At 58.6% G+C, this 22303-nt stretch overlaps 5 protein-coding genes across 5 annotated transcripts, besides 1 other annotated feature; all 5 read right to left on the bottom strand.

The window, feature by feature from the left end:
- Positions 1-16: 16 nt before the first annotated feature.
- On the bottom strand, positions 17-1786 carry LPMP_110930 (hypothetical protein; the record flags this gene model as incomplete). The annotated part of the gene is made up of 1 exon (XM_010698638.1): positions 17-1786. One exon carries the CDS (start codon positions 1784-1786, stop codon positions 17-19), a length of 1770 nt encoding a protein of 589 aa, XP_010696940.1.
- Positions 1787-2500: 714 nt separating this feature from the next.
- On the bottom strand, positions 2501-7135 carry LPMP_110920 (ATPase, putative; the record flags this gene model as incomplete). Its single annotated transcript, XM_010698637.1, has 1 exon — positions 2501-7135. One exon carries the CDS (start codon positions 7133-7135, stop codon positions 2501-2503), a length of 4635 nt encoding a protein of 1544 aa, XP_010696939.1.
- A 2058-nt stretch (positions 7136-9193) lies between these two features.
- Positions 9194-9766, bottom strand: LPMP_110910 (60S ribosomal protein L24, putative; the record flags this gene model as incomplete). The annotated part of the gene is made up of 1 exon (XM_010698636.1): positions 9194-9766. The coding sequence occupies one exon, from the start codon at positions 9764-9766 to the stop codon at positions 9194-9196; it is 573 nt and encodes a 190-aa protein (XP_010696938.1).
- A 1636-nt stretch (positions 9767-11402) lies between these two features.
- LPMP_110900 (hypothetical protein) lies at positions 11403-14429 on the bottom strand (the record flags this gene model as incomplete). The annotated part of the gene is made up of 1 exon (XM_010698635.1): positions 11403-14429. One exon carries the CDS (start codon positions 14427-14429, stop codon positions 11403-11405), a length of 3027 nt encoding a protein of 1008 aa, XP_010696937.1.
- A 559-nt stretch (positions 14430-14988) lies between these two features.
- Positions 14989-15365: a repeat region.
- A 3544-nt stretch (positions 15366-18909) lies between these two features.
- On the bottom strand, positions 18910-19893 carry LPMP_110890 (hypothetical protein; the record flags this gene model as incomplete). Its single annotated transcript, XM_010698634.1, has 1 exon — positions 18910-19893. One exon carries the CDS (start codon positions 19891-19893, stop codon positions 18910-18912), a length of 984 nt encoding a protein of 327 aa, XP_010696936.1.
- Positions 19894-22303: the final 2410 nt, after the last annotated feature.

Here is a 22303-nt window from a genome sequence, read left to right as displayed (position 1 = left end):
TCTTAGCAGCGTGCCTTCACGATGGCGACGATGACGCAGGTGGCGGTCGTCTCGACAGTGGGCTTTTCTTCCCCATCAGTATCGCCAAAGCCTCCGCCAGCGGGATGCGTTTCCCATCACCCTTCGTTGCCTCACCGTGCGAAGAAGTGGTGGAGGAGGAGGAAGAGCCCGCTCTTCGACGAGCTCCGTGCCCCCGCAGATGTGTGCGGCGACGTTGGTGCTGTTGTGGCGTCCGCTCGTACACAGACATTTCGTCCCGCCCGCTATTCTTCTCCAGCTGGCGGCGTTGCCGCTCGCGTTTTAGTTCCTGTCGCATGGAGGCCTCCGCTGCCTGACGGGCAGCACGAGCCCGCTCCCGTTGCACTCGCTCCACCTCGCGCTGCAGGCGCCGCAGTAGCCGCAAGCAGCGAGCCACAAACTCCGAGACGTCTGGCGTATCAGAGGGGATGAGCTGGACCGTGTAGTCGTTGGCTGCGTCACTACACTGCGGGGACAACGCCGCAGGCAGCGGTGACGCAGCTACTGCAAGTACGCGTGGTGTTGTTACCGGCGGCGGATGGAAACGAGCGCCACAGCCGTACACGAGTAGTTCAACGGCGCCGCGCTGCTGCACCACCGCACCGTAGACTTCTGACGTTCGGAAAAGCGAATGGGACGATTGTGGCCGTGCGCCACCCTCGACGCTCACCGTCGCCACCGCCTCGTACAGTCGCTGCAGGGTCTGTAGGTGCAGCATGGACGAGAAGAGACCATCACCGGCCTCGTCCACGGTGTAGCACTCCACCAAGTACGATAGCAACCTGTGTGATGGCGACAGCGCTTCGCTCTCAGCAGGCCGCGCCGCTGTGCCCTGACTGTCTTTGCCACTCTCGCGCTCCTCCTTTTTTCTGTCTGCCTCCTCAGGGTCGCTTGGCACATCCAGCAGAGGACTGCTCGAGTCAGTGCCACACCTGGCACGCTCAAGCCTCACCTCCAACGCAACCGAACGCCACAGCTGCTGCACGCGATACCGTCGGGATTGCTGCTCGCCAAAGTACTCGAGCAGCTCGTGGACGAGGCGCACCGCCGCTGCAGCTTTGCGTGCTACTGTTTCCGCAGTACCGTCCCTACGCAGCACCCAGCAGTACGCTGCGGCGCCAGTCAATGAAGCGCTTAGTGAGGCATGTTGCTCATCTCGCTCCCGCACAAATCCAGCGAAGCTGAGCACGGCGCTGCTTGGTTCCGCGAGGGACATGAGCTCCTGGGCGATGATCTCGTTCGCCTCGCGAATTCGCCCGTACTTGGGCTCCGCCGGGTGCATCTGCACATTGCGCAAAAGACGCGACAGGCACCGAAGGGACCGTATGCGCGCGTCAAGGGCGTCAAGAGGCGCTAAGGCGGTTGAAGCAGCGGCGACGCGGGTGTAAACTGTGGCAGTGTCCCAGAGCTCCTTCCATTTTTCAAAGGTTCGCGAGCCTGTTGCTGCTACTGTGGCCACCATCGGAGACGCGGTTGGAGACGGAGGTGCGAGTGGCTCGCCTGCCGCCGCCGCCGCCGCCGTATCACCAGGGGGGACTCTTGTGCCGGGCTGTTGTTCCGCGGGTGTGGGCAACAAGTATGCTGACGACTCAGAGAGCGATGCCCTGTTCACTGCTGGATCTGGGGTCGATGTAGCCGTAGTAGCGGTGGCGGCGTTGAAGTTGCGGATGGCTGCCTGCTTAGCATCGTTGAACTCTTCTTGGGTGAGAGCCCCAAGCTTGAATAGCTCGTGCAGCTGCATAATTTCGCATGCGAGGGACGAGGACATTGCAAGAAGGGGGGCGTAGCTGTGCTTCTCTTAGCTCTGGTGGGAACGGCTGCACGTGACGTACGTACGCAAGTGTTGATGGTGTGCGTGATGGTAATCAGCCGTCCGATAGGAGGAAGGCGGGACGAGGTGCGAACGCGGGCACAATGGCAAAAGTGAGAGAGAGAGAGAGGGGGGAGGAGGAGGAGGAGGAAATTCAATGCGGACGTGAAAAAACTGAACGTTCGTTCACATGGCCCTCCCTTTTTCCTGCCTTTCGTCTTTTCTGCGCTTGCGCCCAGAGCCCTCCCCTTCTCTACACGAAAATCTTCGCACAGAGCCAATGCGCATAAAGAGCGGGCGAACACAGCTGACGAAGGAGGGGACGTGATAGCTCACTTCTCGCGATTCATCCATCTCCGAGCATACCTGCGGGCGCTTGACAGAAGTAGCTGCTGAGGAAAAATATACAGCGTCGTTTCTCTGGCCTCCTTCATTTCGTCAGATGGCGGTTTACTCGTCGTGCTTGTGTGACTGTGGTATGAGGAATGCCCCTCCCCAGCACACACCCATCCACACACACACACACACACACACACACACATGTCTATATCAGGAACTGCACAGCGATCCACATGCATCTTAGGTGTGTGGGTGGTGGTAGATGTCATCCATCCTATCTCCTCCCCCCTCTTGTTTCGAGGTCTCTTCCCCTCCTCCCCCACTTGTGGGGAATCACTCACCGACTGCTGCAAGTAGAAGCTGCCGGAACACCGTCGCGGCGTATGCGTCTGGCCCTCGCTCACCATTCTCCGTCATCACTCGTGTGACACCTGTAACGCCATCCGGCTTTTCAGTTTCACGAGACAGCACGGTCGACACCATCTCACACTCTACACGGCGCACCTCCATCTCCAGCCCACGCATCATCGACTTGAAGACTTGGTAGAGACGCGTGTACGACAGTGAGGCAAGAAGGTCGCAGGCCCAGTCCTGCGACGAAGAAGCAGTGATCAAGTCAGCTGCTGCGCCCTTGGCCACACCAGCGAGAGACGTGTGGCTACCATTCACATTGATATCCGCCGCTGCTGCTTGTTCCACGCTTGCGGAGCCTTCGTTGGGGACTCGCCCATCCTCTTCGTCACCGTCACGGCCATCGTCGTCATTACCACCATCACCCATCAGCACCACTTCGCCTGCCTCCTTACGTGTTTCTGCCTTCGAGATTTTCTTGGGCCTTCGGTGACGACGCCGCTCTCCGTAGTACCGCCGCGGTTTTCGCCGCTCCGGGGCTGAGGGACGCTGAGCAAAGTTCATGGCCCGGCGAGACTGCTCCGCAATGAGGGCCGGGTCTGCATCCTTGGAGACAAGCGCCGTGAGGTTCCGTCCCGGCCCCTCGGTCACGATGCGCCTCTCCTCTTCCATTTCGTCAGCATCCTCATCCGACGAGGGCTCGCGAACGTCGCGCGTCTCCTCGCAGAAGCGAATGACAGCGCGGCTCATCTTGTACATGTTAAGCAGGCAAGTCTCCTTCAAATCCAGAGCCTTGAGGCGGTAGCGCTGATCCTGGGCAGCCCGCGTACGGAAGAAGGAGCGCACGTTTCGCACTAACTGGTCAATGTCGTCGTGGTACTGTGAGAGACACACGTACCCCTCGTCCTCAATCTTCTCAAGGATGTCTTGCAGACCAATGCGGTGATGGCGCGTGTGCTGCTGCCACGACTTGAATTGCGGGTCATCAGGGGCGAAGTCGAGGTCGGCGCTGGCCAATAGCTTGAATTTGCCCGAGCTGATGTACTGACTCACCCACTTCATCAGCACGTGGCGCAGCTGTAGGCGGCGGTACTCGACCTTGCGCCAGAGCTCGCACCGTTTGGCGCGGTCGGCCCGTTGGCGAGCACGCAGACTCGCGGCGGAGAGCGGTGACGATGGCGGCGCCTTATCTACCACGAGCGCACCAGCAGGCCTCACGTTCGTCATCACTCCCTTCTCCCCACTCTCCTTTGTGAGCTCTCTCGCTGCATTCGCCACAGCAGCGCAGTGGTGCAGCTGAACTGTCATGGCGACGATGCGGTAGACGTACTCCACAAAGTGGCGCAGGTCATTCGGCAGTGGTGTCATAGACACGGATGCGACCACCACCGAGAACTGCGGATGCAGAAGTTGCTGCCGCGTCGAGAAGCGCCTGAGCTGCACCGCGCTCGGTGGGTCTGCTTGGAGAGTCGGTGAAGACGGAGACAAGGAGTCCAGTTGTGGTGGGCATGATGCCGTCAGCGAAGTCCGCGGTTTCAAAGGGGCGGAGATAGGGTTCTCTGGACCAATGAGCTGCTCGCATGTCGCAGCCGTCGCGCAGGGGAGCACAAAGATGACGTCCATGTCAGCCAACGTGTTCAGGTAGTAGCGGAACGTCTGCAGTAGCCGCTGCCGCCTGTGAGAGAGCCGCTGCTGGCGCACGAGTGACATGTCCTCTGCAGCACCGATAGTCACCTTGGCATCTGTGGAAGGAGTGGATGCGGAGAGCTGTGAGGGACCCATGTTCGATATCGCTCCGGAGCTTCCGTGCGCCACATTTTCGTCGTCTGAAAACGAGTCAGTGGCTTCCGAGTCTTCCCCCATGCTACTGTCTCTCAACCACTCCTCCACCCCGCTCAGGTACACGACACACGGGCAGCACTGGCGCACCGAGTCCACTACGTGGCTCATGTGAGTGAACCCGACACCAGCAAAACGATTGCCTGATCCGTCGCCCAGGCAGTCGTCTGTCACTGTCGTCGAGGCGTGCCACATCCCCTTCAGCTCAATGTCATCCCAGCAAAGCTGGGGCAGGTGAACGGTGAGCTGCTGAAGGCGTGGTAATCCCTTGAGCAGACTAACCGCCAGGTAATGCAGCCGTAGTGCGCGCTGCTGCTGATGCTGCTCTGCCGACCGATCGACAGGTGCGGTAGCGGTGGCGCACCAAGATGATGGCAAAACCTCAGGTGCCTCACGAAGAACGAGCAAGCATGGGCGCGGCGGCTGTGGAATTGGAACTGTGCAGAGCGAGCGAACAGCCATCGCCATGTCTTGGCAATCGCGCGAGCTGGCCCGCAACACCTTGTCGACCAGAGACCACGACGACGCCAATGCCGCGAGCGTCGCGTCGCGCGTGCCACGCATCAGCACCTCGATGTACGGATCCAGGAAGGAAACCGCCACTCCGCCAGCACCGCGATTGCGAGGGCGGCGCAACGACGGCTGTATTAGTTGAGCTGCAGCATAGAAGTCTTCGGTGCGCACATGCAGGTGTTCCTGCTCCACATCACGCGGCACTAGCAAGCGCTGACTGCTAAGGTAGAGCTGCGGCAGTGTTGAGCGGAGGCGGTGGAGGCTGGCCTCGGTGCATAGCGCAGCCAGGTCGGCACCCGTGTAGCCCTCAGTCATCTCGACCAGGTCCCTCACCAGGGTCGCGCGCTGTGCTGCATTCCCCGGCATCGCCTTCTTCGCCAGCTGGATCATCAAGATATGTCGCCGCGCCGCCGCATCGGGGAGCGGAAACACAAGCTCTCGATCAAACCTGCCAGGGCGGCGCAGAGCGGGGTCCAGCGTGTCTGGTCGGTTTGTCGCCCCAATCACAACCACCTGTCCGCGGTCCTCCAGGCCATCCAGGAGTGCCAGCAAAGTAGAGACGAGGGCGGCCTGAGTGTGCTCCGCCTTGGCGTGCCGCGCCGGTGCGAGACCGTCCACCTCGTCGAAGAAGATGATGCTCGGCTGCAGCCGCTTTGCCTCCTCGAAGAGCAGCTTCAACTGACGCTCACTTTCGCCGACCCACTTGGAGAGCATATCCGCACCTTTGCGAACAAAGAACGTGATACGTTGCTGCTGCTGCGACGGTGTCGACCGACCTGTGCAGCCGCCACGCGCAAGCCCCGACCCCTCGTTGGCAAGCGCGCGGGCCATCAGTGTCTTCCCTGTGCCGGGTGGGCCAACGAAGAGCACACCACGCGGTGCCTTGAGGTCAAGGCGCTCAAACAAATCTGGGTAGAGTAGTGGGAGCAACACCATCTCCCGAAGTGTCACGATGTGCTCAGGCAGGCCGCCAACGCTGTCGAAGGTGATGCCGTCATCAATCCGCAAGGGCGAGATGTCGGCCAACGCTCCGTTCGTGGCTGCTGTAGCGCTGCCAGCCCCGCCGTCCGCTGTGCCTAGCCCGCCACCGTAGCCGTCGGCCCGCGCGCGTGCATCCTCTTCCTGATGCAGCAGCCAGCGGTAACGCCGGTCGAGTTGGCGGCGGCGTATTTTCCTCGAGTCCTGCACCCCGACGGCGTCCGCCATGTAGTGGTTGATATTGATGTTCTCGGCAACGCTCTCGCGGGCCTTACGGACAGCGTGGCGCCGCTGCGCCTCCGTCATGAACTCACCAGCGTTACCCCCTTGGCAGCTTCCGCTGGAGGATGAGGAGGGGTCGGCGCGCTGGTCCTGCTGTGCCATACGCTCGGCACTTTCTTCCCGCATGGAGACGTCGCTGATGGACGAGCTGATCGGCACGGCATCGGCGTCGGTAGTACGGATACGACGCGTCGTCGTCACTGCGTGAGTGTTCATCGACGGTGCCGCGGTGCGGCTGAGTGAGTTCGTGGAGAGGCGAAGCCGCCCACGTGTGGCTCGCCGGGCAGGGATATCCTCCGCGTCTAGCCCCTCGGAGGAGGACGAGGTGGTGGACTCATCCTCCTCGTCATCATCGCTATAGCTGTTGTTGTTGCGGCATCGCCGCCGATGCATATTGCGGCTCTTTTTAATCTCCTCCCCTAACTCGGGGTGATGGCGAAAGTTGAAGATGCCCATGCTGTTACTGTTGCTGTCCTCATCGTCAGCCGCGCCACTGTCGCCACGTCTGGCAGCTTCGCTGGGCTTCGTAAGCGTGCTGCGGAGATTCTCTATCGCCCTCTTCGCCGCCTCCCGTTGCGGGTATCGAGAGCGGATGGCAAAGTCATCGTCCTCTCTGTCGCCGTCTTTCATTTTTACTACCTTGACCTCGTCGTTGCCACGGTGTAGCGAGCTGCGCTTCAGCACTTTCGAGCGGCGCAACGAGGCCGCGAGATACTGCTCGTCGAGGGAGACAGTGGTATGTAGCACCCGACATCCGCGGCCAAGACGCTCCCCCTGGGGCGACCTGAGCAGCGATGCGCCATGCTGCCCACCCTCCAAGCCGCTGGTCTTTGTGGATGCCGTCTCGGCAGGAGACGAGTGCGGCTTCACTTTTGACCTGAGATGAGCTCCCTCGCTCTCTGAGGTTTCAGCACCGGACGAGACAGAGCCAACTACGCTGCTGTCGTCGTCATTCCTGACGTCGCTGCTGAGACCATGCTTGAGCTGTGATCGTGTGAGCACCATGGTAGGTTGTGATCCTTTGTTTTACCAGCCCGCTTCAGGCTTGCCACAATCGCCTGTGCTGCACTGCGCACTATCTTGACTGCCTCCCGTTGAAGCTTTAGTACCGCTCGCTCTTAAAGGGGTGGATGGGGTAAAGAGGGAATGCCAGCTGGGCTCACCACCGACTGCAGTGTCCTTGCCTTTACAGTCGTGAAGGTCAGCGCGTCAAGGAGCGTACCGCTAAGAAGCAGTCATGCACATGCAGGCACACAGCGATACCGAGATGAGCCGACGGTGCGCGCCTCTCTCGCTCTCTCGTGTTGTTTTTCTTCTCTTGCTTGATTTGAATTACTACTTCGTGTGGAAGCAGCGTCGCTCTATAAAGGAGAGTGCGGAAAAGGAAAGAATAAGATGGCCGACAGCGGCGGCGTGGCGGCAGGGATTGGGCCGGAGCGGGGCGGGAGGGAAGGGGGGGGAAGAGACAGTTGCGTCTCTTCGTATTCGCTGTGCACCACTCCACTTCCACCGAAGAAGAAAAAAATGAAAGAAAAGACGTCCGATGAAGCAGAGCGAGCCAACGAGGCAGACAATCGCAAAATGGTGGACCTTGCGATGGCGCCAAGAGGACAAGAGCGAAGGAGAGCAGCAGGATGAGAAGCCGGGGGAGAGAGAAGCATCCAGACGCACACACACGCACACACACACACACACATGTATATATACCGGCATACATGCTGTGGTGCGAGAGAAGATGCGGGGATGAGGGCTGGAGTGGAATTGGCATGAAGAGGAGCGGAGGGGGGGCGCCAGGGAAGGCAACCTGCGCCGTGTCAGTCGAGGTGATGAGCGTCAAATGAAGACTATGGGCTATGGTGAGAAGACACACTTGTATGGGGGGAGGGTCCCAAGTGAGAGGGTCAGGGGGAGAACAACGGAAGTGGCGCACAGCGGCGCACATACGCACACTCCGTATCACCACCGTCCTTCCATTCCAGCACTGTATGCGTCCAAGCCGCGGATACCGACCTGAGTGTGTGTGCATGTGTGGGTGTGGGTGTCACCGTTGTTTCGCTCACCTTGCATCGTTCCTCTCCGCTCCTTCATGTGCTGTGCAACGAAGTCCTCGGCTTGGCTGTTTAATCGAATGAAAGGGAGGAACAAGAACGAAAGAAAGAACCGAAGTGGAGGAGACGAAGCCCCACACGCCATTGAAGCCCTCCATCTCTGGCAACATCAGTAAAGATCGAGCACCGCGCTGCACACACTTCCACATAGGCGCTGGCACGCACACCGAGGGAGAGAGAGAGAGAGAGAGAGAGAGACCCCTATAAAACAAACGCGCATAGAAGTCATTCAATTTAGGAAGTAAACAACAACAACAAAGAAAAACACCACTTTAAGGCACGTCAATCAAAACCCAACGCAAGTCAGCCACGACGGCGGCAACGGCACCTCTCCGTTCATCGAAAGAGAGAGAAAGGCGAGTCGGAAGTCGCCAGCCGTACCGGGGGACACGTCTCCGTGCAGGTGGCGCTCTGAAACCCCCATAGCCCTGGCATCTCTCAGAGACATTATGATTATCACCCGCCTCTGGTTGCCCCTCCGCTGCTGCCTTCGCTTCTTGTCCTTCGTGCCGCTTCTCTCGTTTTCTACATTTCGCCAGCGCACTTGGGTGTTGTTGCCTTTTTTTATTATTTTTGCTTTCTTCGGCATTCGCTCGTGCGTGTATGAAGTGAGCTGATAAACATGAGACCGATGCAGAAGACGCGCCGACACAACATAACGGTAACGGGTGAAGCGGGAGAGGAGGAGGCGAGGAGGAGGCGTGGCGGGAGGAGGCGCACGTAGAGGCTACAAAGGGCACTGAGACAGACAGAGATGGATTTGCAGCGAGAAAGAGAAAGAGAGAGAAAAGAAAACCTCAAAAGACAAGACGCGCGCTGCATACGCACTTCGCCTGCTTCGGCTTTTCTTCCTTGCATCTCCTCCCCCCCCCCCTTTCTCTCTTGTTTGTTTATTTTGTCGCTTCGTCTTGCTGGCCAGAGTAGCGAGTGAGGGAGAAGAGGAAGGGGGAGGGGGCTACTTCTTCTTGGCAGAGTGGAAGGCGGACGTGCCCGTAGCCTTCTCTGCCTGACGCTGCTTCTGCTGACGCTTCTTGTTAGCCTCGCGGCGCTTCACCTTCTTGTCCTCGCGTTCTTGCTGGATGGCTACCAAATCATCGCGCGCCTTGTGCTTGATCTCAATATCCTCGATCCAGTCGATGTTGTGCTTGAGCGCCGAGGCAGCTTCTTGCTTCTCTTGATGGCGGGCCTTCTCCATGCGCCTCGCCCACAAGTCTTCCTGACGTCGCTGTTTGATCTTCTCTACGCGCTTCATCACCTTCAGCGTGTCGCCGAGCAGTTCACGGTTGTACTTGACAGGGATGTTGCGGCGCTGCTCAAAGTCCATGGTGCTATCAACCGCCAGCTCCTTGCTGTTTGCCTTTCGGAACGTCTTCGTCCACTTCAACTTCATTGGGTTGCGCTTCATGCCGAAGTTCTTGCGGCACTTGCTGGAGCAGAAGCGAAATATTTTGCAGTCGTTGCGCACGAACATCTGCCCGTGCCCCGGGTAGACCGGGGCACTGCAGAAGGAGCACTGCTCAATCCTCATAATGCGCGAAGGACACTAGAGCGGGATGAGGAATGAGGGCGGAAAGGGAAGCGACTTAGCTGAGGCCTCGAGAGACACATGCACAGGAAAGAGGAGGCGGGGGAGGGGGGAGGAGGAGGCCGCTGCAGCGCTGAGAGGTCGTCGAGATGCGATCGTGCGCGTAGCCACAATGGCAGCTGTGGAGAGAGGGGGGGGGGCGTGGAGGCAAAAGACAAAGTGCGCGACAGGCGAGGAGGCGAGGAGGGAAGGTAGAGAGGCCGTAGGGCGAAAAAAAAAAAGCGTGCGAGTCGTTACCCCGCCAGTGGAGATGATGGGGAGAGGTAAAGAGGGGAAGGTGAGGGAATGGAGGGGGCTAGAGGAAATGGGGGGAGGGGCTGGCGTGGAAGCGAGCACGCACATAGACCAAACCGGGGTACGGGAAATACGTAGGGGTGCATGCACAGCGTGCTCTCCTCCTCCTCCCCCCCCCCTGCGCACAGCGATGCACGGAGGAAAAAAAATCAAAAACAAGAAAGGAGGGAAGGAGGGTAAGCGGTAGCACACGTGAACACCCACCTTACACCGCACGCGCTCCTCTCTCTCTCTCCCTTCCCGTCTCGCAGCTTGATTTTGCTGTAGTCCCTCGGCAGAGGCAGTCCACCACCACCCCCCTCCTCGTCACAGGTGGCTCTCTTCCGAAAGCCCCTCCCCACTAGGCCCCACCTCTTCTTCGTTGTCCTTTCACCTCCCATCTCCTCCAGCGTGTAGTTAATAGTGCTGTTGCCACGCTGTTTGGCTGCTGCTGAAACAGGGGCTGAGAAGGGAGCGTAAAGGGAGGACGCTTTCTTTTCCCTCATATGCTAAGGTATACCCCTTCATGGTGGGGGAGTGGGACCTGTACATCACTCAACAGAGGAAAACAAACAGTAGAAACGACAGGTGAGACGGTGGCAGCCACACACACACACACGCACACATATGTCTCTCTCTCTGTCAACGCACACCCGCGCATAGCCATTCCGCAGGGCCCTACATACACATTATGGGCCATTTCACCATCGTAGCGGTAACCTCGAAACAACACCCCAACAAGACCGAAAACAGCAAAAAAAAAAGGAGAGAGAGCGAGGACGGGCTTAGCCTGCCGCGTACAGCTCAGATCTGTATAAAGAGAGAGAGTGTGTGTGGGTGTGTGGGTGGGTGTGTCGCCAGGCGATACGGGAACGTGTTGCTTTTGGGTGGGGGCACTCAAGAAAAAAAAGCCTCACCCCACCCCTTCTGAGCTGAGCATACGCACAGACGCTATGCCTTTTTTTTTCAGGTTTTTCTTTTCGCTTGTTTGCTCCCTTGCGCCCCTCTGCAGGTGCGCGCCTGGTAACACATACACACACACACACACCGCCCACCACCCCCTATCCCCCCCCTATCCATCAGCCAACTTTCTCTTCCTCACCCGCCCCCATAGGAGGGGGGGGGTGCGCAAGCTGAACAGGCCAGCGCTGATGCTGACTGATGTATTACGCCCCTCCCCCTTTACCGGGTATGTTGCAGCTAAAGTGTGAGAAGGGGCTCCGGCGAAAAGAGAACATTAGGGGGGGGGGCAGGATGGCAGAGAAGGTGACTTCGAAAATGGCGCAGGTAACACACCGTTCAAGCTTCATTCCTTCCCTCCTCCCCACGAAGCTCGCCCCGCTCCCGACGACGCAGCCGCCTTCATGAGGGTATTGAGAAGGAGCCTCTCGCGGGCTTCGTCAAGCACCGCAGTGTTTACCGACGCGTCACCGCTGCTGCTAGCCTCACCCGCGTCGCTCCAGAGAAGGCCGCAGTCCACCTCCAGAAGCGAGTCGCTGTTGACTACGACTCCGTGAATCACCTGCAGCACAGCGTCGAACGACCATGGGCCCATCGTGCTGCTGGCATCTGCAGCTGCCGTGTCCACCCCCTCGCTCTTGTCGGGTAGAACAGTGGCCATAAACACCTCCATCGTCGGCCGGCTCGCCACGTACTGCAGCAGCGTCATGAGCTGCGCTGTCGGGACGCGTGGAGTGTTGCGCACGTCGAGTTTACGCAGTGCCGTGGCCAATGCAGTATTGGAGAAGAAAGCACTGAGCTGCTCGATGTGCGCGACACGCCAGTCGTTGTGACTGATGTTGAGCACCGCGAGATTTGGCAGCTGCGCGAGGCACTGGAAGAGCTGAGCAACCTCTACCTCTTGCTGCGCCGGTGTGATCCCACTTAGCAGTCCTTCCTGAACTCCTAGACTGTTATGACTCACATTCAGCTCCCTCAGCGCCCCTGCAGCAACGAGACCAGGCAGAAGACATGTGAGGGTAGAGATATTGTTGTAGGAGATGTCGAGGTGAGTAATCGTGGTGGCCCCCGCAGCCAGAAGCTGGCTGAGCGACCTAAGATCGTCCCCAAGAGTGTTGCGACTCAGTGTGAGCTCGTGCAGCGTCTGCGGCAACGCCACATGCACCTCAGAGGGAAGCAGCGCTGTCACGCCTGTAGCGGTCAAGTTGTTGCCGTCGAAGCACACACGTCGCAACTGCGGTGGACTGCGCCGCTGCAGCTGGTACACCAACGCGGCGAGCTCCTGGGCAGCAGTGCCGTCGAAGTTGGAGGGATAGTTGCCGCAAGCGTGGTTGTACGAAAAGTCCAGCTCCTCCAGCGCCTCTGCGCGTGCGAGAGAGCGCAACACGAGAGTGCTGAAAGTCGGTCCAAGGTAGGTGTTCGCCATGATGAGGCAGTGCAAGCCTCGTGGCCCCTCCATAGCAGACGCAAAACTCTGCACAGCTGCTAAGGCACACTTCTGTTGGCGCTTCGTGAGACGGCGACGGTGCGTGTCCACACCGCTAGCAGCGTCTGCCGCACCACCGACGCACGCGAGCGGGTTCTGTCGTAGGATAAGCGTGTGAAGGGCACTCTGCGGCGCGGCGGTAGCCGAGGCGGCCCCGGCCGCCACGCTCCTGCGCAGAACATACCGGGCGAGGTGGGCCAGACCCGCATACCCGATAGCGTTGTCCGTCAAGTCCAACACCTCCACAGACGTGTTGTGCGACAGCGCCACCGCTAGCATGTGCACACCGTCGTTACCCAGGAAGTTCTTTGAGAGGTCAAGTACACGAAGGCGCTGATATCGGTAGAGTGGACTGAGAAGCGTCCACAGCGGGATGCCCTGCCACTGCTCCTGCGCAGCAGCAAAGGACAGCCCAGGGTGGGGTGTTGGTGCTCCTCCGGCAGCTTCCTCGTCCGCCTCTATGCCGTCTTCCTCGGGCGGGGGTGCCATTAGGTCCTCGCCAGCGTGCAGGCCGTTTTCACCCAGCCGCAGTACGCGCAGAAACTTGTTCTTCTTGAGCACCTCCGACAGCGCCTCGAGGCCCTCGTACGGCTCCCCAAAGACGGGGTCCTCCGACTCGTACAGCGGGTCCTCGACCTCTTCTGTGTCTGCCGACACGTTCAGCGCGTTTGCCGAGAGGTCAACGCCGCAGAGAGCGATGTTCCTCGTCAGTGCCTTGGCGATGATGCCAATGCCGCGTGGACCAAGAGCGTTAGCACGCAGGTTGAGGTACCGCAGGGATTCATTCGCATCCAACATAGACGCGAGGGCTCGCAGTGGAGCTAGGTAGCGCACTGGCACAGTATCATCTCTGCCCGCATCCTCACCCAGGGGCGTCGCCACCACCGGCGCACCGAGGTTATTGTAGGAGAGGTCCAGCACCTTCACCCGCGAGCACGCCACCGCTGCCACCGTAGGAGCATCACGCCCGCCGGCGGTGCGCTCGTTGGTGTGGCTGAGGTAGGCACAGAGCAAAGGAAACACACGCATCTCGTAGAACGCAACGTCGCGCACCGCGTTAGCGTGGGTCTCATAGGCGATACCGAGCGCCGCGCAGCGCTCCTGCAGCTCCGCGTTGTTCTGCGTGTCCACCTCTGACTGCACATCGTCGTCATCCCTGTCGGACTCGTGCGAGCCCGCAGAAGAAACGGGCGAATGGGCGACCGGAAGCGGGTAGCGGGCATGCACTTCATGATACTTGGCCTCCCACGCTGCCGTCGATGGCGACGGCTGTCGTGCCGGGTCCACCACACTGTTTGCCAGCAGCAGTGATGTGATACCGCCGCTTCCCGCCCCTTCAGTCGTTTCCGCAGCGATGGTGGCTTCTTCCATGAGGGCGAAAAGGCGCTGCAATGCATCAAAGTTGAGCGGATTGTGAGGCTTCAGCTCGTGCACAAGTGGCAGCACACTGCGCAGCGTCGCCACATCATCTGGCAGCCCGACAGCGGTTGCAGTCGCCGCCGCCCCGCTGACACCGCGCTCCACCGCCTCAGCGACTGCATCACCGTCGACCGCCTGCACAGCCTTCACAACAGCCGCGTTGTGCACGGCCTGCACCTCCGCCAGCGTGCCACGCTGGCAGCTAGCCGGCTCCATCCCAAGCCGCACGGTATTGCTCTGAGTAACACCACTGTCGCCACCAGTAGTAGGTAACGTCCCACGCGCTGCTGCCGCCTGCTCCAGCTGCTGTTGTTCTAGTCGACTGCTCGTGACGCCATGCAGAGCACGCGACAGTTGCATGGCGTCGAGTGCCGCGTAGATACCGGCATCGCCCTTCTCCTTTGAGGCAGGGGTAAGGTAGGGAGAGGCCGCAGGAGGCACCGATGATTGCTGGCAAATTGGAGTCATTGCCGCCGTGTCTCCCGTGTGGGTCTTTGCTTGTGTTGCTAATCTGAGGGCAGGAAAACCGCAGTCGAAAACGACCTCAGAAGCGCTCTTGTCTGTGCCGCTCTTCCTTCTCTACGCGGCTGTCACCGTAGTGCAGACACAAGCGCGTGGCTGGCGTCACGACACGTGTTCGTGGGTAAGCCGTTGTAGGCGGTAGGCAGAGCTCGAAGCTCACTGTTCAACCCAGGACGGGAAAGTGGTGAAGAAAAGAAAAAATGGGGGACCCAGTCAGAGAGAGTCACTCATGAGGCAAGGAACGTGATGAATGGGACGGGTAACGACGAGGTAGTCCGCTGTGTGAGGGTGTATTGGGGCCCCAATTACACAAGCTAAAGCACTTCCAGAGCGCACTACGGAAGCGAGTGAGTGGCAGAACAGAAGTGAAGAAGTGAGAAATATGACGAGGACAAGTTCTAGCAAAGGTGTGAGAGAATCATTTCCGAACGGCTCCCTTCTCCTCAGCACACAAAAGCCAATGAGCACCAACACGTCGGATTGAAGTTTTTCTCACTCAACCGATCCAACTTACTACCGTAGGCCATGTGCTGAACTCCCCACTCGGCCCCCTCCAGACCTCCCACAGGGCCCACCGCGTGGTGCGCAGCAGCGCCAGAGACGCGCGCTACAGCAGTGCGCCCACTCAGCCATCGGAGCACGGCCCCTGCCTCAAATTCTATCCGCCCGCCTCACAGCCGCTCCCACCACGCCGGCCGCCACCTGAGGGGACGTCCCTCGGGGTGGTGGGCAGGCTCCCTACACCGGTAGGTCGCGAGGGCCCGGTGGGGGATGCGTTCGAGCCGCGCTGGCACTGCGCGCATCACATGGGTGGCACAAGCGGGTTCGCTGCTGCCCGCCGCGACGATGCCACGCCAGCCAGGGCCGGGCCGCCGGCATTAGGGAGAACGAGAGAGGGAAGGCAACGTCGTTCACAGAATCGCCAACTTTTCAGCTCTTCTTCACTGCCAGCGATGCAAAACTGTGAGGCAGAGCGCAGTCGCACGGCGCGCAAAGACAGTTCCACTGAAAGAGAGGGAGAGAGAGGTGTGGCACTAAAGAGAGATCGAAGAAGTGCAGACGAGTGGATGAGCCGCAAGGGAGTAAAATTGCGGAGGGAAAAGAGTCGGTGATGTCATTGCGACGCAACACGGTCGCAGTCGATACACGCACACACACACACACACACACACACACACACACGACTTCCCGATCGACATATAAGCGCAGTGGTACAATGGGAAAAGGTTTCGGGTAGAGGGACGTACAAGTACACAAGAAGCAGGAAAAACGACCCTCCCCTCCCCCCTTACCCTCCCCTCCCCCTCACACACACACACACACACACACGTGGACGGACGAGCGGCTGTGTGGCACAGCGCGACGTGTACGACCACGTAGGCGCGTCCATGCGCATTTGAGCGAGTGCCGGCAACGAGGTGGAGGGGAGGGGAGGGAAGGGGAGGGGGGGGGGCAGTGCTGAAAATGCACGAAGGAGCCCCGTTAACCTGACCGGCAAGGAGCAAACGAACGGGAGGGCAACTCGCGGGCCGGGGCCTTGAGGAGGGAATGCCACGTCAGCATTCGCTGGAGACCGGCATCGAGGTGGGGGCGATGGATACACGTCGACTATACAAACACAACGCCGCTATCGCACTGTAAGTGACGCACATGAGAGGCGTGGTTACGCAAGCCACTGTCCATGACGCGCGGCTGCTGATCCAGTGCTGCGTAGTGCGGCAACGCGCGGCCCCACATGTCTGGCGCCAACTGATGCAGCACGGCGGATTGGCGATTACGCCACTGTGCGTATCGCTTGGCCTGCTCGTCGAGGAATGCGCGTCGGGTGGTGTCAGCCGGCAGCAAAGGAAAACTAGTTACGGCGGATGCGTGCTGCACTGCTGGTGTCGGAACACTGGGCCGCAAACGTAGGGGAAGCTGGTAGGGCAGAAGTGGCATACCATGGAGGGGGAGGCCAGCAGTCCCTGATGTCAGAGCTGCGCTGTGGGCAAAGGGGGTAGATTTTCTGCGATTGTGTTGCGGTTGCGGTGTGAAAGATCTCAAGGAGGCGAAAGCGACACACCTGTCCTCTCCTGACTCTTCCAAGGGTGCCCCAGGCGCCTCCCTGCGCTTCGCATCGTAATGTGCTTCCATGACCGCTCCTGAGGTTGTCGCTTCCGCTGCTGTTCGCCTCGGACTCACCTTGGGCGGGGCACCAATGCCAGCCATCGATCCCTGAGCAAGGACTCTACAGTATGGATGTGCCAGAGCTGCCACGCGGGGAGGTGGGTCGTCTGCAGAAGGCTGAAAGTGCATGCGGACCGCTCCGGTATACGCTCGTTCTAGTCCTTGTCGAGGTTGCACCGGGAACGACCGCAGCGCAGTTGGCTCCAAGCGGGCACCCATCTCCGCAGCCATTCCAGGAGAAAGGTGCTGCGCAGGCTCATCTGCCCAGGATCGGAGCGCATCTTCGTGCTGCTTTAGTGCCTCTTCAAGGGCCGTGCGTGCCATCTGCGAGTGTAATGCACTAGCACCGCCACCATCACCTGGGCCGGTATGTGGCCCAGCGTCACGCCGTATAGGTAGTTTAAATGTAAAGCACGGTACCGAACGTGCTGTAGGTGCTACCATCAAAGTATCACGACCATTCCCAGCACTGCGAATGTCTCCCATCTCTTCGTGAGTATATTGGCGTGGTGTTGCCTGCGACACTGTGCGCGCTGCTGAGTCAGGGATATGAGGACGCACTCGTTGTGTGGCATTCCGAAAAGCCACCGTCTTCAGGACCACCATGTCCTGCGGGTCCTGCGTGGTGAACATGTCGTCTCCACGTCGCACAGACGCACACAGGACAGAGAAAGAGAAAGCAGAAATGATGGTGGTGGTGAAGATCACTGCGAGAGTGTGTGGTTCCGTCGCGAGCCTCAACGGTACAAGCAAGCTAGGTAGATGTGTGCCCGTGTGTGATGGAGAGGGAGCAAGGACGGAAAGGCCTGAAGAGGAGAGTGGCTTCTTTGAGAAAAGAGTCTCCTCCCTCAATCACAATTGCCTACGCCAAAGCGCCTACACACGCACGGTTGGCCTTCGTGCCGCTCTGTGACAACGAGCGGTGCCTGGCGTAAACGATGACAACAGGTACAGTGGCATGAGAGAAAGAGGGGGGAAGAAAAGAAGTTGGGGCAAAACACAGCCTGCGTGTCGGCAGCACTGCCTCTTTCCCACTGGAAAGAAAAGCGGGCGGATGGTACCGAGGCAAGCGAAAGGGCGAGAGAAATAAGGTGCGTAGGAAAGTTGCATGACCCCCAGCATCTTCACCTCCGAGCGAAAACATACGCGCGAGAGGAGAGCTCGGGGGAAAGGCTTTGGAGGCGGCAACGGTGATATTATAGGGAGAGGAATGCAATCGCCTCTTAATATAAGGCACGCTGAATAAGTGGAAGATGAAGAAAATCATGTTCAACACTTCGGAGAAGGCATGCCTGTGTGTGTGTGTGTGTGTGTGTGTGCGTGTGTGCGTGTCGATGTCGGTGTGCCGGTGTGCGTCGGTGAACGCGTCTGCTGGCCTGAAAAAAAAAGGAAAAAAAAGAAGGGGACAAGAGGCTGCGCTCATGGGCGCTCTCTACCATCGATACTTTGTGACTGCTTGAAGTACTTTGTCCTCCTTTCGTCATCCCCACGAACGCACACGCACGTCGCTCCTCCACTACTGAAGAAAAAACCGATGCGGGTAAGAAGAGGGACGGGGGGGGCGTTAGGAAAGCAACACGCGCCATCCATGCAGAGGTACAGGATGCCTCCCCCTCCCCGCGCGCGCTCAGCCCTAGTCGCCGATAGATGAACGTACTATCTGCTCACCAGTGGTGAGGAGAGTAGCGCAAGTTAGCGAACAACACCGAAACACATAATATGGAGAAGAGGAAGGAAAAAGCAGCAATGAGTGAGCAAACAAAAAAACGCAGGAAAGGGAAAAAACGATCCGCAACGGTATCGACAACAACGCTGTCTTCCCTCCACCCACCTCCCCCCCACACCTCCCTCTCGGCCTCCTTTCTTCTCCACTCGTAATCTTGACACAGCGCACCAGCACACAGTGCGTGGGTAAGAAGAGAGGCAGGAAGAGGGGGGGAATGGGGACGACTTCCACAGAGAGAGAGAGAGCAGCAAGGGGAGGTTGTCAAAGAATAGGGACTTAGCCTGTGGTAATGCCCTCATCCCTCAGCTACCTAAAGCACACCGTCAATGAGTCAGACTCGATAAACACCTGCACCAACGCAGAGCTTTCTCACGCTTGTATGGGTATGTATGTATGTGGGCGGGTATGACGAGGAATGTCTGTGTGCACGGAGGCCACATCCAGTACAAGGAGTCACATTCTATACTGAAGAGATACAATACATACACACCCACGCACAGCTGATGATCCAAAGTGCACGGCGCGCTGCTACTATTACTTCTTGACGGACCCCTCACTCCACTTCTGGATGGCAAACTCGATCGTCTCGTTCTTGACGACCTCGGTGCTGCCGTCCTCGGTCCACCACTCCTGGGGCAGATCCCAGTCCTTTGTATACGTGCCAGCCTCCAGCTGCTCCTTGAACCACGTACGGAACTTTGGCAGTGCCTGTGCCACATTCCTCATCGTGTTCGGAGCGAATTTGGTGGCAATGAAGTTTGTCAAACTCGCCGGAATCCAACCCCCTGGGTCGGTCTGCGTAATGTACGTGAGACTCGCGCCCTCCACCTCGCCACTCGCCGGGTTCCTCCAGGGGCAGATCAGATACCCCGTCAGCTTCGAAATAGCACGAATGTACTGCCCGTACTTGTTGCGGTGCACATCTCTCTGATATGTTGAAGGCACCTGTGAGTGTGGCACCGATGTGTTGAAGATGACATACTCGTCCCGACCCGCTTCATGCCACATGCGCTGGTTCACAAAGTCGCGATTTGCCAGGAGCGGCATCGGGCTCTTAGCAGCATAGTAGCCGATGTCGGTGTTGGCGCTCAAGCTCACGATGCGGAATGCCTCCTGGCGATACTCGTCCCACTTCTCTCGGAAAACAGAATCGTGCAAGAGGTCGTAGAGCTCCTTTGTGGTTGCACCACCGTTTGGGTTTTCCTTGGTATTTACAAAGATGCCAAAGACCTTGATGATGTGCATGGGCTCGTTGGGCAGCTTCTTTTCCCATACCAGCACTTCATTGGGCTGGTTGTAGCGCAATGTGAAACCGTCCAGCGAGTCGGCGAAGCTGCGAAAGGCGTAGAAGTCGGCCTTGTTCGGGAAGCGGTAGATATGGCCTGCCACCTCACGCATTTCCCCTGAAAATTTAAACGGTGTCATATACTGGACCATCTTCGATGCTTGCGAATTTGCAGTGGTGGAAGTCTTGGCAGACGCCGCTGCTGTCTTCTTTTCTTTGCCCATTTTGCTCATTCACACACGAGCACACGCATTCGTATTTCGAACGAGAGGAGATGCCGTCAGTGGGGTCGCTACCAGTGAGTCAATGCACGCTCGATGTCACATACAGATAATGTATGGGGGTGTGCGTGTGTCTGTGGGAAAGAGGTGAGGGAAGTGTCAGGAAGAGGATACCAAACGACAGAGACTTTGAGAACGGCGGGAGTTCAGGTGAGGAAAGAGAAGAGAAATGGAGAGAGGGGTGAGGGAGGGAGGGAGGGGCGTAGGAGGGGGAGGCGCATGCATGCGTGCGTGTGGCATCGCGGGTGGAGTGACGGCGCAGGATAGAGGGCTTTGGGAACGGCTTCTCACATGCGCGTGTGGCCTGCCTACCTCGCAAAGCCCCGCGACCATGTCGGAGGAAGACGCCGCAGCACTTGAGACGGCAGGCATCACAGGATGCTGCTCTACTCGCGCAGTTGCGTGGTCGGTTCCACCTCGTTCGTGGTGGGAGAGAAATGTGGCCCGATCAAGAGCCAGTCCGTGATGTGGCCACGAGAGGTGAGCCACGTGGCTCTCCGCAAAAAGGGGCGCAAGGCGGACGTTCAGCTAGACTGCTCGCCGTGGCAGAACGTTTCGGTGCGACGTTGGTGAGGTGGCAGACCTGAAAGCGTGTGTTTTCCTGGTACCCAAGCCTAAAGCGCTAAGCCCTCAATCCCTTCTCCGCGCCGCTGACGGGATGGCCGATTAGCTGAGGGTCACGCCAAAGAGGTGAAACGTGGGATCTGAAATAATGCAAAGTGGTGACCGCACCATTGCCTGGCCCCCACTATCCCCCTACGCTGCACGACCCGCTGCGAGGGTAAATGTTAATGAGCAGATGGGCAGCGTGCAGTCGGCAGGCATGCGTCGCGCAGTGAAGCAGGCTACAGAATCTGCAATTCAGACGGCAGGCCGGTTCAACGTTACCCTCGACCAAGACGAAATCGAAGCCGCCCGTCAGGTGTACGTTAGCAGGAGGTCGCCTACGACGGCAAGGCGAACCACCTCTGTCCTGGAGAACATACCGTTAGGGAGCTGCGCGCGGAATCGGCTCAAAGCCTGACAATAGGGCAGCTCCAGCGTCTCTTGGGACAACTGTGATTCGGAGGTCGAGTTCCGATGACGCCACTTCACCGATGTTTGGTGGCTTCTCCAGTGAGCACCGGCGCCTGTGCTCCACTCAGTGGCATTTTTTTACAGCCTGGTGCAACGCTGCCCGCGCTGCCTGCGGGCGCCCTGGCGTGAGCTGGGCAAGTGGTCAAAGTAGGTCATCACAAATACACCACGAGGCACCGCTTGGGCAGCCGGTTAGGCTGGTCTCCCCGCTTGTCCCTGAGAGCTCGACAGACGATCTCAATGGAGATGCAGCGGGCGCTGCCATCAGGCAAAAGCTCATGACGACATGGTGCACGGTGCCAATCAGCAGGGTGGTCATGTTGCTTTGTTGTCTTCTTATGCCTGTGCCTCGAGCAGCGCTCGTGTTTGCGTCGCTGCGGGCTCACGCCATCGTGAGAGTCGGCGACTGGTGTACCCCTCCCCCTCGCACGCGCCCACAGCGACTAGTTTGTGGGTGCAAAAAGGGCGAGAGCCACACCCCACCTAAGCTTCTCCTCGACTCACTTTGCGTGCCACTTTTTCACATGGTCGCTGCGCACCTCGCGGCCATGTCTTGCGTACGGCCTCTGCAAAATGGTGTGACCGCCTTGTACGGCTGCTGCTGCTCATGCAAGAGAGAAGACTGATGCAGCTGTGCCGTCGATGAGAAGGGGAGGGAGTGTGTCTGTGTGACGCTGCTTATAACAGGGAGAACAAGGAGAGGAGGAGCGTAAAGCACAGTTGCTTCTGGGGGTACATGTGTGGATGTGGGTGGGTATCCAAGTCTACGCTCATGAAGAAAATGGGTAGAGGAAGAGAGCGAGACATCGTAAGGGAGCAATGGAATGCGCAGCTCGGTTGTGGCAGGTCCACAAACAGCGCTTGGGTTAAGTCTTCACTTGTTCGATGTGCTGAGTTACCTAGACGCACAGCATATGATCTCGTTACTGCAGCTCCTTCGCCCAGTGTTGACAGGATGCCAAAAAAGGATGAGGAAGACGACGACAGAAGAGGAGGCAGAGAAGCTCAGACAAGTTCGGGATGAGCGTCTCACCTAAAAATATGGTCCACAGAACGGTGGCGGTGACAGCAAGCATGAGGCACGCGTCTTACATGCACGTCATGATTATTGTTTTGCCCTACTTGCCTGTTTTACCTGTGATGGTCCCGAGAGAAGATGAGTTAGAGACACGAAGACGTAGAGAAACAGAAAACAAGGGAAAAGGGTATCGCCAACAGCCAAAAGGGAAACGCACACACGCACACGCATATATATATATATATATATATATATATATATATATAT

This window comes from Leishmania panamensis (genome assembly GCF_000755165.1).
Source record: "Leishmania panamensis strain MHOM/PA/94/PSC-1 chromosome 11 sequence".
Classification (NCBI taxonomy): Eukaryota; Euglenozoa; class Kinetoplastea; order Trypanosomatida; family Trypanosomatidae; genus Leishmania; species Leishmania panamensis.
This window is presented reverse-complemented; position numbering and strand designations above follow the sequence as displayed.